The sequence below is a fragment of the Hyla sarda genome, chromosome 3 (genome assembly GCF_029499605.1).
Source record: "Hyla sarda isolate aHylSar1 chromosome 3, aHylSar1.hap1, whole genome shotgun sequence".
NCBI classification, from domain to species: Eukaryota; Metazoa; Chordata; class Amphibia; order Anura; family Hylidae; genus Hyla; species Hyla sarda.
In genome coordinates this window covers 73662538-73680652 of record NC_079191.1, presented here as the reverse complement: position 1 = coordinate 73680652, position 18115 = coordinate 73662538, and the positions used below count along the sequence as shown (strand labels likewise).

General features: G+C 43.4%; 1 protein-coding gene across 7 annotated transcripts in view; it reads left to right on the top strand.

Annotated features, from left to right (window-relative positions):
* Positions 1-18115, top strand: part of FAM228B (family with sequence similarity 228 member B) — an 88684-nt gene that overhangs the window by 52129 nt on the left and 18440 nt on the right. For 3 of the 7 annotated variants that reach the window (XM_056564340.1, XM_056564339.1, XM_056564338.1), the window contains exons 1-4: positions 205-292; positions 3064-3182; positions 6176-6322; positions 16136-16213. In XM_056564340.1, coding sequence (XP_056420315.1) covers positions 268-292; positions 3064-3182; positions 6176-6322; positions 16136-16213 — 369 coding nt within the window. In that variant the 5' untranslated portion in view covers positions 205-267. Of the gene's footprint in view, positions 1-204; positions 293-3063; positions 3183-6175; positions 6323-16135; positions 16214-18115 lie in introns of those variants that run through there. The other 4 variants (XM_056564344.1, XM_056564343.1, XM_056564342.1 and 1 more) reach the window with 2 other exon arrangements.

Genomic DNA, 18115 nt, shown 5'->3' with positions numbered 1-18115 from the left:
TAGACAGAATTTTTTTTTTTTACAAAATTAAGATGCAATAAGTAATATAATTGGTGAGGAAAGTGAATAAATAATGGTGGGGATGGGTCTGCTTGCGTTGCCTGTGTGACATTAAATTAGAATTTACTAGTAAAGGTTATAACAAAGTTTCAACCTGGTATAGAAGAGGTTAATGGGACTATACGTGTTGGGGAGTAGAGTGCGGAGGGATACACAGAGCTTGACTGAGTGCAGAGGCTGGGGGTTGGATGAAGTCACTGAGAAGGGATGACGGGCCGGTCAGCTGTGCATGGTAGGTGCCTGCAATACATAAGGGCATGATGAGAGTTGTAGTACTGTAACACTGCATATATCACACAGCAGTCTTACCAACCTGTTGCAAAACTACTACTCCCATTATGCCTTGACAGCCTTTGGTTCTCAGGGTATGATGAGAGTTGTAGTTTTGCAACAGGCAGAAAACACTGCTTGGTTCCCTTGTTGCAAAACTACAACTCTCATCATGCCCTGACAGCCTACGCCTGTCAGGGCATGATGGGAGTTATAGTTTTGCAACAGCTGTAGACTCTGCATGCATCATTGTAGCATTGCTCTTTACAGCAGATGTAGCAGAGCTGAATGTTCTACAGTGTAATATAGTATCTGTTACTGTATAATATGGCTGTATGGAATGTAGAATGTAATAGAGGCTTCTGCCCCAATGCCCTGGGGGTCCTGTACAATGCCCTGGGGGCCTGTACAATGCCCTGAGGGTCCTGTACAATGCCCTGGGGGCCTGTACAATGCCCTGAGGGTCCTGTACAATGCCCTGGGGGCCTGTACAATGCCCTGGGGGTCCTGTACAATGCCCTGGGGGTCCTGTACAATGCCCTGGGGGTCCCGTACCCTGTTGCTATGGTCAATTGTATGAAAAATACAATGACTAAGCTAAAAGGGCAGCCGTCACGGGCGACTGTATTTCCTGGACAGAGTTCCACCTTAGGCTGCATTCACACCACGTTTTTGCAATACATTTCCCGTATCAGGTTTTTGATGAAAAACAGATTCCTCAAAACCGGTCTAAACCGTATCAAAACGTGTACAAATTTCAACCCCTATACAGTTAAAAACCGTACACGGTTTGAAAAATGATGTCCGGTTGCATCAGTTTTTTAAGAAAAAAACGTATACGTTTTTAACTTTTCACTCCATTTTGAATAAAGTTTCACTTGTTTGATTGAAATTCCGAGAATAAAAACTGTGCTAATTCAAAAACCGTATGGTGAAAACCGGAGGGAACTGTACACCCATACGGTTCTGTATGGTTCCCATTGACTCCCATGTTAAAAATATAACATATACGGTTTAATACAGTTTTTCACCCGGACCAAAAGCCGTGGTAGGCTATGGTTTTGGGTACGGGAAAAAAAACTGTCAAAACCTCACAGGATGCAAAATGGACACAATCTGATGCATCTTTTGGCGTATGGTTTTCAGTGGAGAGTCAATGCATACGGTTTTCAATACGGTTCTATACGGTTTTCACATAGAAAATGTATATGGGAACTGTATTGTAAAATGTGGTGTGAATGCAGCCTAATGCATACTCTGTAACAGGGCCCCCATCTGCTTAGCCCCCTCAGACACGACTATTACCTTTGCACCCCCTATAGCGCCATCTGTGTCAGAAGGGGCTTTGGTGATATTTAGAGTCTGGTAACAACCCTGATTCTCCTACCCACCCAGGGGTGTAGCTAAGGGGGCAACCGGATATGTGCCCTGAATACTGAGTGCCAGGGGGCTACCAACTATATTTCGATACGGGACGCATTCCGTTTTACATATACTTTTTTTTTTCTTTTTTTAAGGAAAAACGGATGCTGTAGCCAGCCAGTGCCGATTGACTTGTTTTATAAAAATAAAATAGTGACATACGTGTTTTTTTCTATCATATTCCATAGTGTGGTAGACCATGTTTGTGCAAACAGCAAAATTAATGGACTGTAACAGGAACAAAAATGGAGACAAAAACACAGTGTGAACTCAGCTTCAGGCAAAATGAACCTTTGACTCAGACGTTAGTTTCCACTTGTTTTTTTTTCCTGTTTTTTTTTTTTTTCTAACTTTAAAAATAAAAGGCCACAAAAACTGTCATGTAATACTATACTGCCAAGATGCTGTTCTTGTGTTTTTTTGCTCCCATTGACTTCTATGGAAGAGAATCGCCGAGCTTTTGTAGTCTCAACATGCTGCGATGTTGGAAAACTGCCACTGATCCCAAACACCCCCCCCCCCCCCCAAAAAAAAAAAAATGGCAAGTGGGTTTGGCGTTTCATAAATCCCTATTATCTAGCTGCTGTGTTTTTTCACCCAAAAAAGCCATGTATCAATTTTGGGGCTTTTTTTTGTGTGTGTTTGTAATGAAAAAAAAAAAAAAAAAAAAAAAAAAAAAACATAGACAACATACAAAAAAACAAAAAATAGCCTTTGGACTCGTTCACATGAGTGGTTTTCTTTTCAAACTCACAGCAGATCTCCTTCTGCGAGCTTGAAAAGGGTTGGCGTCTCCGTGTGTTACCCGCAGCAGATTTTCACCAGCGAAATCTCCGCTTTTGAAAATCCGCCGCGGACCCCATTGGAGTCAGTAGGGCCTGGCCCACCCTTGGCATTGGATAGAAAATTATTGTTGAGCAAATGTTTTCAGAGATTCTCAAGGAACCAGTAAAAAAAACTTTGTACACATGGAATAGGTTTACAAGGAGTGCCAGATTTTGTGATAACCATATTTTTTGAGACATTTAGGCTGGGTTCACACTACAGAATCTCTGGGCAGAATTTCTGCTGGAGATTTAGCCGGCGGCACTAGGACCACACGGACTGCATTGCCGTCCCCATAGACGGCAATGCATTTCTGGGTAGATCTTTTGGGAGATCTGCTCAGAAATGCATTGACATTTATGGGGAAGGCAATGCAGTCCATGTGGTCCTAGTGCCGCCGGCTTGGTCTCTGGCAGAAATTCTGCTCAGAAATTCCACAGTGTGAACCCAGCCTTACATCTTTTTTATCCTTTTTTTGACCACTAGGGGACGTATCACTCAGCAAGATGATTTCCAGATGCAAAGGGCCAATAAAGGAAGGAATGGTAACCCAACAGAGCCCACAGCTGCCCAAGGAACTGCTCCCTGGCCCCGAGCAGATGAAGGTGGGTCTTGGGTTTGGTTCGATCTCATCACTGTGTTCTTCTTCCCTGTATACCTATGTTGTTTCGGGCCATATATGCTATTTTTAGCAGACTCAAAAGCCCAGTCTGCTGAGTTGTCCAGTCAGTTTAAAATGGTGCAAGTAGCCCGAGCTAAGTCACTTAGTGACTCTGTTGGGGCCATTGAAATGAGTGGCATCTGCTGCACTCCGCTTCAGTTTTCGCCCTAAGGCCTACCTGGGACGGAAGCCCTTAGGGCAGTGTGAACCCAGCCTAAAACCATTGAGGGAGATTTATCAAAAGCTGTCCGGAGGCAAAGTTGCTGAGTTGTCCATAGCAGATTGCTTCTTTCCGGAAGGGTCACATGACATGGACGCTGCAGATCTGCCGTTGGCCCTTAGTGTGCCTCCAGCTGTTCCCCCCCCCCCCCTGCTCGCAGCAGCAATCCACTACTCAGCAGTCACACAGGGCGAATTGCTGTGCAAGTCACAGCACTCATGCACAGTGTTTTAAGACATCGCGGCCACACCGCAATGTTTGTGAGTAGACTATGAGCATGCGTGGCGATTCACCCTATGTGCTGCTCCATGTGGATTGCCGATGCGAGCAGGGGGAACAGCTGGAGGCACACTAAGAGTCGAGTCACCAGCAGATCCGCAGCGTAAAATACCCTGCGGATCCATGTCGTGTGACCCTACCCTTCATCTTTCAGAGAGGCCTTTTCAAAAATGAAAGAAGCGAAGCTGATTGGTTTCTATGGGCAACTCAGCAACTTTTCCTCTGGACAGCTTTTGATAAATCTCCCCCATTGTTTGGTAAATTTCACCTGACGGACGATCATTTTGGTTGCAGGTGCTTTGCCAAATATTGCTCAAATTCTTTTTTTCCAGTGTGTTTCAAAAATAAAACCAAAATATTGTACAAATCTTCTAAAAACAAAGGGTCAAATACTAGCTGGACCCCAAAGATTCCAAGCATGGGCGGATAAGGAGAGATGGTATACACCCATCCTATATACAGTACCTGCTCCTTTAAATGATCCTCGAGGCAGAATATTTCTTTAGAGAGACTTGTCATGATTGATATTTGTTTGTGGAGAACAATGGCGCCGTAACCAGAGAGCGCTGACTTTAGGTGGCTTTTGTCTGGGTGGTAACAAGAACCCCGGTCTCCTTCAGTATGTCATTTTAAAAACCATGGCACTTTACATTGTCAACTATGAGGTTTAAGGAGGTTATCAAGGAATGGAAAAAAAAAGCTCATTTCTTCCAGAAACAGCACCACCCCTGTCCTCAGGTTGTGTGTGGTATTACAAATTGGCTCCATCCACTTCAGTGAAACTGAGCTGCAATACCACACACAGCCTGAGGACAGGTGTGGTGCGGTTTTTGGAAGAAAATGGGTAATGTGAACGTGGCATGCTATAGTTTTTCCCTTAGTCCTTTTATATGGTGTATAAACTGCAACTCTCTACGGCAACAAGGATACCTGCGCAAGGTGTTGTTCTGGAGTGGAAATTTGGCTTTAGGCACCCATACACATTAGTGGAATGTTGTCTAAACTTAATGTGATGTCTGGCAACAACTTTCACCCGAACACATGCATGCTCGACCAAGTGTATTGTGCATGTGTAGAATAGGTGTATAGGCAATTTTATACTATATCTGTATGGGATGATGTAGATGTCATTACTGCACAACAGTCTTATCAATTGGGTTCTTGCCTAGTGAAATAAATGATTTATGATTTCCAACCAGAGTGCCTCCAGCTTTTGCAAAACTACAACTCCCAGCATGCCCGGACAGTCAAAGGCTGGGAGTTGTAGTTTTGCAAAAGCTGCAGGCACCCTGGTAGGGAAACACTGACCTGACCTGTCAACCAACCACATAGGAAGAGGTCAAATCATACATCTATTGTCCACCAGGATTCTACCTCATCTGCATCTACATTTCAAGATCTATAAATAGCTATATACCTTTGTTGTAAGGGTGCGTTCACACGGCCGTCTGTCCCCGTTCCCCCCACCCCCGTTTAGGTTCCATTGTTTCTGCTTGTAATTGGATTACAAACGGTTGTAAAATAATCCCATTGATGTCAATGGGATTTTTTTTACAATCCTTTCACATCCATTTGCACCCGTCTGCGCTCATTTCCGGGTTTTTTTACGGGAGGAAAGACGGTGCATGCAGTATTTTTTCTCCCCTCAAAAAAACTGAAGAAAAAACGGATACAGTAAATGTAACATTAAAGGGGTACTCCGGTGCTTAGACATCTCATCCCCTATCCAAAGGATAGGGGATAATATGCCTGATTGTGGGAATCCCGCCGCTGGGGATCCCCGTGATCTTGCACGCCGCACCCCGTTTGTAATCAGTCCCCGGAGCGTGTTCGCTCTGGGTCTGATTACAGGCGACCACAGGGCCGACGGCTGTCACGCCCCCTCCCATAGGCTTGCATTGAGGGGCGGAGGCGTGACGTCACACGCCGTCGGCCCTGTGGTCGCCCGTAATCAAACCCGGAGCGAACACGCTCCGGGGACTGATTACAAACGGGGTGCGGTGTGCAAGATCACTGGGCTCCCCAGCGGCGGGATTCCCGCGATCAGGCATCTTATCCCCTATCCTTTGGATAGGGGATAAGATGTCTAAGCACCGGAGAACCCCTTTAAGATCTATGGAAAACCGATGAGCCTTTAATGTCCGTTATTTGATCCGTTTTTACTTCTGAGCATGCTCAGGACCAAAAAAAAAAGTTGTTTTTGGTTTATTAACTGAACAATAACGGATAAAAACAGATGACATCCGTTTTTGCATCCGTTATTGTCCGTTTTTTTTTTTTTTTTTTAAGTCAATTTCTTATTTTTGATGGGAGTAGAACGGGACGGGTCTAGACGGCCATGTGAACGCAGCCATGTTGGTCCTCTGAGGTACAGCAGACTTTATAGTTGTACTCCTCTATGGGATTCATCCTGATGTTCATCCTACATTATTTCTCAGTCTGTGACTTTTAGGAATTCACCTCAAAGACATCACAGCCTTCCTATGCCCAAGATGATGGCGCCATCACGGCCAGTAACCAGAAGTCTGTCTACCACGTCTTTGAGGAAGGCCGGTGATTGGTTGTCGCACAAGCCTTACGTCCAGGTAGAGTATTCTTTTTCCAGTGCAAGACACAGGTCAGATTTCCATTGCTTAGAATAAAATGGTTTTAGCTTTCAGTTTCAGATTCCGCCTCTTGTTTTTCAGAGGCCTTAGTGGATGCAGACTGGTTTCCATGGACAATGGCTTCATTTTCCTTTGCACCCGTTTTTTAAAGTTTTCCCCATTGTGTGCATACAGTGTTGTATATCCATGGACGTATCAGAAACACAAAGTTAACTTTCTGGAGCACCCAGAATGTTCATGGGGTACTTCGGTGGAATTATTTTTTTCTTAACCAACTGGTGCCAGAAAGTTAAACAGATTTGTAATTTACTTCTATTAAAAGATCTTAATCCTTCCAGTACTTATCAGCTGATGAATACTACAGAGGAAATTATTTTCTTTTTGTTACACAGAGCTCTCTGCTGACATCTCTGTCCATTTTAGGAACTGTCCAGAGCAGCATATGTTTGCTATGGGGATTTTCTCCTACTCTGGACAGTTCTTAAAATGAACAGAGATGTCAGCAGAGAGCACTGTTGTCATGATGTCAGCAGAGAGCTCTGTGTTAATAGAAGTAATTTACAAATCTGTTTAACTTTCTGGCACCAGTTGATAATAAAATAAAAACAAAAAAAAAGTTTTCCACCAGAGTATTCCTTTAAAGGGAATCTGACACAGGGTTATAGTGCGAGTGAACGTGAATAAAACAATGTTTTACTAACCCCAATCGGTGGTCCCGGTAGTGAGATAGCCCCCGTTACTAATATGCCAATGAGCTCTTTTGCGCAGTCCAGAAGAGGTTACAGAGGCAGGGATGTTTGTATTGCAGGCCCCTTTCTCCATTGCGCAAAAGAGCTCCTTTGCATATTTGCAACGGGGGTTCTATCTCACTAACGGGACCACCGATCGGGGTGAGTAAAACATTGTTTTTCTCATGTTCTCCCGCACTGTAACCCTGTGTATTGGGTATAGTGCGAGTGAACAAGCTGTCAGATTCTCTTGAAATGATTTTGCCTTTCAACCCCTTCTGGACACAGGACGTCCTGGTACTTAAGGACACAGGGCGTACCTGTATGCCCTGGACATTTCCGTTCACTGTCGGTAATCCGGCGGGGGAACGGAACGGGATGCCTGATGAAATCCTTCAGCAGGCACCTCGTGCAAACCCCTGGGGGGGTCAATTCAGATCGGCGATTCGCGGCGTTTCCGAGTCGATCGGTGACTCAGCAAAAAAGGGTGGTAGGTGCCGTCCGAGATGGCATCTATCGCCCTTTAGCAGAAGAAGTAAGGTGACACTGGTGCCACCTCACGATCGTCCTGATTCGTCGGCCGTTACCGGCCAACTACTCAGGACTCTTGCTGCGGGGGTGTCCCTAATGGCACCTGCTCCAACCCCATTTTGGAGGTGCAAGAGCGGGTGCCGGGCATTGTTACATTGAGCAGGGGGGCCTCCGATACCCGGCATCGGCGGCAGGTTCGGCGCCCCGGGACAGGAGTCACCGGTGGCAGGCACGAGGATGGAGCGCAGCAGCAGGAGGTAAGGCTGTGCCTCCTGCTGTTGCTTAGCAACAAGTCCCAGCATGCACAAAAGGGCATGCTGGGAGTTGTTATTCAACAGCAGAAGGCACAACTACAACTCCCAGTATGCCCTTTGGTAGTTTGTGCATGCTGGGGGTTGTAGTTATACAACAGCTGGAGGCACATTTTTTTCTATGAAATAGTGTGCCTCCAGCAGTTGCGTAACTACAACCCCAGCATGCATGGACAGGCAAAGGGCATGCTGGGAGTTGTAGTAATGTGCCTTCTGCTGTTGCATAACAACAAGTCCCAGCATGCCCTTCGACTGTCAGGGCATGCTGAGAGTTGTAGTTTTGCAACAGCTGAAGGCACACTGGTTGCGAAACAATCAGAGTTTGTTACCTAACTCGGTGTTTTGCAACCAGTGTGCCTCCAGCTGTAGCAAACTACAACTCCCAGCATGCACTGATAGACTGTACCTGCTGGGATTTGTAGTTTTGCAACAGCTGAAGGCACACTGGTTGCGATACACTGAGAGTTTTTTTTTTTTTACCTAACTCAGTGTTTTGCAACCAATGTGCCTCCAGCTGTTGCAAACTACAATAAATAATATGCACTGATAGACCGAACATGCTGGGAGTTGTAGTTTTGCAATAGCTGGAGGCACACTGGTTGCGAAACACTGAGTTAAGTAACAAACTCTTTTGTGTTTTGCAACCAGTGTGCCTCCAGCTGTTGCATAACTACAACTCCCAGCATGCACAGACAGCCAAAGGGCATACTGGAGTTGTAGTTTTGCAACAGCTGGAGATTTGCACCTTTACACGGGCCTGGGTTTACACTGAGTTTCTCGCTGCAAGTTTGAGATACAGCAAATTCTCTGCTGCAGCTCAAACTCCCTGCGGGAAACTCACTGTAAACCCACGCCCGTGTGAATGTACCCTAAAAACACTACACTACACTACACCTACACAAAATAAAAAGTAAAACACTACAAATACACACACTCTTATACAGTCCCCCCCCCCAATAAAATCGAAAAACGTTTCGTACGACACTGTTTCCAACTGTTTTGCAACAGCTGGAGGCACCCTGTATGGAAAACACTGGCGTAGGGTATTTTTGGTATTGGAGGCAAGTGTAATGCTTGCATCCGGGTCTGCCCCTATGCAAATTCCTAATTTAGGCCTCAAATGTGCATGGCGCTCTCTCGTTTTAGAGCCCTATCATATTTCAAGGCAACATTTAGTGCCACATATGGGGTATTTCCGTACTCGGGAGAAATTGCGTGACAAATTTTGGGGGGCTTTTTCTCCTTTTACCCCTTATGAAAAGGTAAAGTTGGGGGCTACACCAGCATGTTAGTGTAAAACATTTTTTATTTTTTACACTAACATGCTGGTGTTGCCCCATACTTTTCACAAGAGGTAAAAGGAAAAATGAAGCCCAAAATTTGTAACGCAATTTCTCCTGAGTACGGAAATACCCCAAGGCTCAGGAGTGAGAGCGCACTATTTACATTTGAGGTCTAAATTGGTGATTTGCACAGGGGTGGCTGATTTTACAGCGGTTCTGACATAAACGCAAACAAATAAATACCCACATGTGAACCCATTTTGGAGACTACACCTCTCACGGAACGTAACAAGGGGTATAGTAAGCCTTAACACCCCACAGGTGTTTGATGAATTTTCGTTAAAGTTGGATGTGAAAATTGAAAAAAAAAATGCTGGTGTTACCCTAAATTTTTCATTTTCACAACGGAAAATAGGAAAAAAAAAGCCTACCAAAATTTGTAACTCCGTTTCTTCCGAGTATGGAAATACCCCATATGTGGATGTAGTGCTCTGCGGGTGCACTACGATGCTGAGAAGCGAAGGAGCTCCATTGGGCTTTTGGAGAGAGAATGTGTCCGGAATTGAAGGCCTTATGTGTTTACAAAGTCCCCATGGTGCCAGAACAATGGACCCCCTACATTTTGGAAACTACACTCCTCACGGAATGTAATAAGGGGTGCAGTGAGCATTTACGCCCCACAGGTGTCTGACAGATTTTTGGAACAGTAATCCGTGAAAATGAAAAATTTTATTTTTCATTTGCACAGCCCACTGTTCCAAAGATCTGTCAAACACCAGTGGGGTGTAAATGCTCACTGCACCCCTTATTACATTCTGTGAGGAGTGTAGTTTCCAAAATGGAGTCACATGTGGGGGTGTCCACTGTTCTGGCACCACGGGGGGCTTTGTAAACGCATATGGCCCCTGACTTCTATTCCAAACAAATTCTCTCCAAATGCTCAATGGTGCGTCTTCTCTTCTGAGCATTGTAGTTCGCCCGGAGAGCACTTTACATCCACATATGGGGTATTTCAATACTCAGAAGAAATGGGGTTACACATTTTGGGGGGCTTTTTCTGCTATTACCCCTTGTGAAAATGGAAAATTTGGGGTAGCACCAGCATTTTAGTGAGAAAAATAAATTTTTTCAAGTCCAACTTTAGCAGACATTTGTCAAACCCCTATGGGGTGTAAAGGCTCACTGTTCCCCTTGTTATGTTCCTTGAGGGGTGTTGAATCCCCAATAGTATGCCATGTGTTTTTTTTGCTGTTCTGGCACCATAGGGGCTTCCTAAATGTGACATGCCCCCCAAAAACTATTTCAGCAACATTTTCCTTTCAAAAAGCCAAATATTTCTCTCTTTCTTCTGAGCATTGTAGTGCGCCCCAGAGCACTTGATGTCCACAGATGGGGTATTTCCATACTTAGAAGAAATTAGGTTAACCCCTTAAGGACGCAGGACGTAAATGTACGTCCTGGTGCGGTGGTACTTAACGCACCGGGACGTACATTTACGTCCTGTGTATAACCACGGGCATCGGAGCGATGCCCGTGTCATGCGCGGCTGATCCCGGCTGCTGATCGCAGCCAGGCAACCCACCGGCAATGGCCGACGCCCGCGATCTCGCGGGCGTCCGCCATTAACCCCTCAGGTGCCGGGATCAATACAGATCCCGGCATCTGCGGCAGTGCGCGATTTGAATGAATGATCGGATCGCCCGCAGCGCTGCTGCGGGGATCCGATCATTCAGCACGCCGCACGGAGGTCCCCTCACCTTCCTCCTTCCGGCTCCCGACGTCTCCTGCTCTGGTCTGAGATCGAGCAGACCAGAACAGAAGATCACCGAAAACACTGATCTGTTCTATGTCCTATACATAAAACAGATCAGTATTAGCAATCATGGTATTGCTATGAATAGTCCCCTATGGGGACTATTCAAGTGTAAAAAAAAAAATGTAAAAGTAAAAGTAAAAAAAAAGTGAAAAATCCCCTCCACCAATAAAAAAGTAAAACTTCAGTTTTTTCCTATTTTAGCCCCAAAAAGCGTAAAAAATAAATTTTATAGACATATTTGGTATCACCACGTGCGTAAATGTCCGAACTATTAAAATAAAATGTTAATGATCCCGTACGGTGAACGGCGTGAACGAAAAAAAAAAGTCCAAAATTGCTACTTTTTTATACATTTTATTTAAAAAAAATTATAAAAAATTTATTAAAAGTTTTTATATGCAAATGTGGTATCAAAAAAAAGTACAGATCATGGCGCAAAAATAAAAAAGTTAGAGGTCATCAAAATAAAGGGATTATAAACGTACTAATTTGGTTAAAAAGTTTGTGATTTTTTTTAAGTGCAACAATAATATAAAAGTATATAATAATGGGTATCATTTTAATCGTATTGACCCTCAGAATAAAGAACACATGTCATTTTTACCATAAATTGTACGGCGTGAAAACGAAACCTTCCAAAATTAGCAAAATTGCGTTTTTCTTTTTAATTTCCCCACAAAAATAGGGTTTTTTGGTTGCGCCATACATTTTATGATGTAATGAGTTATGTCATTACAAAGGACAACTGGTCGCGCAAAAAACAAGCCCTCATACTAGTCTGTGATTTTTAGAAGGCGAGGAGGAAAAAATTAAAACTTAAAAATTAAATTGTCTGAGTCCTTAAGGCCAAAATGGGCTGAGTCCTTAAGGGGTTAAACATTTGGGGGGCATTTTCTCCTATCCCCTCTTTTAAAAACGGTAAATTTGGGGGAAAAAACTACATTTTAGTGAAAAAATTATCATTTCATTTACACATCCGACTTTTATGAAAAGTCGTCAAACACAATGGTTCTGAATGATGCCTATATTTCCCATGAATCCTCTGGATGAGGGTGTGGCATTTGATCACTGCATGTGGTGATCCAATCAGGCTGCTGGTGCTGGAGATCATACAGGTACACTCATTAGATTCATATGTGGGTTGGGGTCAGTTCACATTATGTGCAGTTTTTATACCTTTTCTTATCAGAGTGAATTTTTTATACAAATATTGCAATGAGGAGAAGATTATTTGACCTACAGTATAATCACAATTCAGGTGTTTTATGAAGATTTGAGGTTCTTAGCTTAAAAGTGTCAAGAATACCAAAAATTCTGTTACAGCAAAGTCGTATTGTTTTTCAGTGGGATTCTGCTGCACTGTTCATGCAGTGGAATTTCCGAAACATCTGCCACAGATATCCCGATTCGGGCCTCCGCCGAAAGAATTGACATGTCGATTCCTTCAGCCGAATCCTGTCAGTAATGCATTGCTGTCTATGGAAATATTCTACCGTGAACATGGCCATAGACAGCCAGATTTGCTCACTGAAAAATCATTAGGGCCATCATTCTAGAAGTACCATTTGGTAGGGCTGCATTAATCTTCAGGGTGGAGGCAAGACAATACTGGACTATGAGTGGATGGAGTTGGGAGGCCCATCTGGCAGGTCCTGGGGAGAAGTCTAGCCATTGGCTAGAGGGCTTGAGAATCTTATAGAAAAAAAATAGTAGAATGATCGTCTAGCCTGAGCTGACATGAGACAAACAAAATAATCTGTAGATCCGGTATGAGGACAGCGTCTGTATAATGTTTGAGTTATAAGAAAATAAACATATTCCCTTCTAATAAAAAATTATTTATTTTCTGCTGTGTCAAATAAAAGTGGGATTTAGAAGTCTGTGAGGAGGTCAACAACATATGGGGCAGCCCGCAACTTCAAGAGCACTAGAAATCTATGGAGGTTCACTTTAAAAAAACTGGGGGTTACCTCTAAAGGGAAGAAGTACAGTGGTAGATGCCTTTAGAAGTTTACCAACTCTGAACTGTAGTCCATATCAAGGGATTATCTCTTAAAGGGCTACTCTGCCACAAGACATCTTATCCCCAAAGGGCCCCAGATATCCGGTGCACGGAGCGAAGTTCGCTCCGTACCGGATGACTGGCGATGCGAGGTAGAGGCTTGTGACGTTACGCCACGCCTCCTCAATGCAAGTCTATGGGAGGGGGCGTGACACATTGAGGGGGCATGGCCGTGACGTCATGAGCCTCCGGCACTGCACCCGACGTTCTAAACAAATGCCGGGTGCAGTAGGGATATCCCCACGATCAGACATCTTATGCCCTATCCTTTGGATAGTGGATAAGATGTCTGAAGGTGGAGTACCCCTTTCAGGGCCTCGGAATATCTGTCATACGTGTGATAACGTTACGGGAGGTAGAGGAAAGCAAAAACACTGGTTAGCGTAATAATTTGTCTATTCCCTATCCAGTCAAAATGCACATTTCATATTCTCTGTTCTACTTTAAATCCTAAAATTAGGTCAATTGAGACTACCTAGAAATTTAAGGAACAACTACAAATGGCCTACAAGGCAACATCGGACCAATTTCCCAGTTGTGCAGAACTCTAATATTTAACTTTTACATTTAACAGTTTGAAGGATTAGAGCTTTGTACATCTGGAAAAATTGTGTGTTGCCTTGTAGACAATTTGTAGTTGTTTTTTTAAATCTTTAGACCTTCCAGCTGTTTTGGGTCACCCTTGGTCAAAGCATCTACACATTTAGTCTGATGTAATTTGAATAAGCTGATGGTAATTTTTCAAATAAGTGTCCTAAAGGCCACGTTAAATTATTTTTTTTAGAAAGAGCTGGATTATTTGGAGAAAAAAAATAAGAATTTTGGAATGATACCATTTTATTAGATGGGGTTTACCCGCTGAGAGCAGAGTAAACGATTAGTAACCAGCAGTAGCGAGTGAATAGAAGGATGTGGATTATGTCTATAAAGAGTGCGGGTGAATGTGGGTGAGATGGGAGACTCTTCTCCACACAAACAGAAAGCATGTCCCCAGTATCATTGTGAACTCTTTTATATATAGACATAGAAGAGGAGAGAGTCAAGGTGGTTGCCTATCTGAAAAACAGTCCCAGAGTTCCCAGACTGAGAGAAACGAAGGGATAGAGTTGTTCAGGGAAGCCGTTAAGGATTCCATAGAACGAATCTCCCGTACTCGGGACAAGAGGTCAGATTCAGGGGGGGAAGGGTCCTCTTTCAGCATTTGGCAATGAGGGTCTTGGCAGCTAAGACTATGTGCATGAAGAGCTTGAATAATTTCTTAGACAGCGCAGGGTAAGAAAGCTGGAGAAGATAAGTAAGAGGATCGAGAGGGGCCAACACTCCCAATACATCAGACAGTAATCTCTGTACTTTATTCCAATAGTCCACTATCAGAGGGCAGGACCAGAAGATATGAAACACCGTGCCCAAACCAACCCCACAACGCCAGCATTGGGGGGGGGGGGATGTCAGGGTTCAACCTATTTAACAGCTCAGGAGTATGATACCACCCCATAAGCAGTTTGTATTGGGTTTCCTTATAAGCCATACAAATAGATGCCTTAGAGGCCCTCTCCCAGATAACCCTCCACTGAGGAAGAGTAATTTTAGTGTTTAGAGCATCTTCCCAACGACCCATATAGCGGTGTGACACCAGGATACCCACAAGAGGTTGAAGAAGCAAAGAGTAGATGTCGGAGAGGCCCGCCACGGCATAACCTCTCGGACCCAGTAGGCATAGAAATCACAGAGGAGCCGGTGGTAGAGGACAGAAAATGTTGTAGCTGCAAATAATGAACGCGTTCAGACAAGGGGAGATCCCACCGAGATTGTAATTGAGAGAAGGGAAGAAGTGAGCGAGAGAGAGGGTCTACAACGTCCGCCTAACAAAAAAGGCCCCTAGAACACCAATCCCGTACCATGACTGCAGAGAGGCCAGAAGGAAAGTTAGGCTGATAAAGAAAAGATCGAAGAGGGGGACAATAGCTTAAATTTCACAGAACAATAACCCCAGACATACTTAGAGAACTCCATCGGGCCCAATAAGGGGGATAGAGAGACAGTGGATGCAGGAGGGGACCAGAGCAGTGTATTGGGGTGGAAAGGGACTAACCAAAGTTTTTCTAGTTCCATTCATCGGCTGTAGGCATGATAGGATAAAAGTGATGATATCAGCAAATGCTAAAGTTTTGCTCGGTCTATGTTGATGCCTTTAAAAGTTGGTAAGGATCTGAGAAGTCTTAAGAGGGAATCAAATTAAACAAAACATGGAAGAAGTGGCTAGATAGAACTTAGGTATTAAATGCTATGTGGAAGTGGCCCTCCCTTTTTTCTTTTTTTTTTTGTTTTGGTTGGTTTTGGTTTTTTGGGGTTTAATATGGATTCTGGTTGAACCTAAGCTTATGTTTAAGTACACCTTAAGATATATGTTTTAATTTGTCTTATTTTATGTATATATATTGTATGGGAATCTGTAAAAAAAAAAGTGCGATACTATATTGCATGACGTATATTATGAATGAATGGGAAAAAAAACAAAAAAAAAAAAACAGAGGACAGGGGGCCTATCTGATACCTTTATATATTGAAAATGGGGGGGGGGGGGGCTGTACCCCATTTAGCCATATCATGGTATGTGATGTAGAATAAATCATGTGTACAATGTTAAAAAAGGCATGTCCAAAAAGGCGGTATTTCAACGTTCTAATACCGAAAACCAAACAAAATCTAACTCCATGCCTCTGTTAGCCGCTTGGGGTGTATTTGGAGCATTCTGGTGCATTACAAACTGTATGGTTATATTGAAGAGACCTGAGGGTGAGCATTTATCATTTCAATAGCTGCCAATTTTAGGGGGCCAGGCGTGTTTTGGGTGGGATAGGCATCCAGCATGTAGCTTTGTAGTGGATCAAGATCACCATTGAACTATGGGACATTTCCCTTGATAAAATGCAATGGTAGGCAATAAGGGCTGATTGGGGGACAACCCGAACCCCACATGTCCCCAACCTATGAGAACACTGCTTCAAATCTTTTTTTTTCTTTTGAGAAACTTATATTTAACTAATATTCATCTTCTCAGCTATTGGTGGATGAAGAAAGCCGGGAGCTCAGTGCGATGACCCAGTGTGTTTTGGACACAGAGAACATCTATAACCAGGTACTTGCCAAGAATGGGAAAAATATGGACAAAGAACTGAGAAGAGATGACTGATTTGTGTTCTGCACATTTCCTTTTTTCCTCCAGTCTTCACTTTCATTCCACATTTGTGTTTACAAAGTAAAATTATCATTGTCCTAAACCTAACTGATCTGGCATTTATAAGATTTGGTTGTAAAGTAAATTTTATGTCTGAATAGTCTTGAATTATGCTCCTATGTCATACACTAGTGCAGTTGTAGTATATAAGGCAGTGTTATCCAACCAAGGTGCCTCCAGCTGTTGCAAAACTACAACTGCCAGCATGCTCGGACAGCCTTTGGCTGTCCGGGTCTGCTGGGAGTTGTAGTTTGCAACAGCTGGAGGCACAATGGTTTAAAAACATTGATGTAAGTGTTATGCTGTGGAAGATCTGAGTTCAGGGACATAATAGTAATGGTGGAGGCTAAGCAGGGGTGCAGGTACTGAGATATCTGAGAATATGGTAACAAGATACATGAATGAATGGAAGTCAAGTTATGTCATTACCAAAAAGTGTATGTACCAGAGATGGAGTCTGAATTATGAATAAAATCCAATCTATATGGTGGGCCATAGGTTTGAATTATGGATTGTGTTATGGGGTCTGAATTTTTGGGGTTTTGGATCCAAATTATGGGGTATGGACTGAATAGTCAGAGCTGAAAAATGTGGCCTGGGATCAGAATTTAAAAATTTGGTCACAATTATGTGGTCTAAAATTACTGACACATTGGTGGAGTCTGGGGTCTTACTCATGGGCTTTGGGGAATGACTTACAGATTCTGGTGTGGATTCTAATTTATGGGACCCATGCTTTTGAATTAGGATTTCAGTGTGGTCTGAAAACAAGCGACATTTCAGCTCCTCAATGGAGCTTTTTTCAAGCATGCTTGAAAAAAGCTCCATTGAGGAGCTGAAACGTCGCTTGTTTTTCTGGACATGTGGGAATAAATTCACCTTCTTTTTTGCATTTACCGAGTGCTGCACCAATTTTCTTATATATATAGTTTAAATTTTACTTACCGTAATTTTGCTTTCTTCTATTCCGAAGGCATATTCTAGCCCCACTGATTCCCCAATAGGACCACCTACCTAGAATAATTAGACGATTAAACAGTAGCCCCCCCTTGCCAAGGGCATAAAAGGGTCTCAAACACCAAAAAACACTGTGTAATAAAATAGACAAAATTCATGCAAAAAACTTTATTGGGAGGGTAAATGTGCTACCTACGGACTAGAAGAAAGCAAGATTACGGTAAGCAAAATTTTTACTTTCTTCTACGTCCTAACGGCAGCACCACAGGGATTTACCAATGAAAACAAAGGGAGGGTATTAAACTGTATTTACTGCAGACAACACTGCTGTGCTAAAGGCTGGGTGACCGGTCTGCATGTCGAGCCTGTAGTGCTTCATGAAGGTGGAAGATGAAGACCAAGAGGCTGCATTACAGATGTCCAGGATGTGCGCTTGTTGTCTCTCTGCCCAATAAGTAGATGCTGCTCTGATAGAGTGAGCTTTCAGCGGTTGCGGTGGTTCCTTACCATCTAGCACATAAGCCTCAGAAATTGCCAACTTCATCCAGCATGCTAGAAAGTCTATAGAAGCTTTAAACCCTTTTCTTGGACCGATATACAGAATGAACAAATTCTCATCTTTCTGGAACTCCTTGACTCTAGCTAGATAACAGATAAGTCCTCTTTTTACATCCAGAGAGTGGTAACAAATATCTTCTTCAGAAACCGGATTAGGGAGGAATTCTGGAAGTACTGACTCACTGTTGATGTTATTAGCAGAGGCCACCTTAGGCAGAAACTGTTCTGATACGGACCCTGTCAGGAAGGATTTTCAAATAAGGTTCACAGGAAGACAAAGCCTGGAGC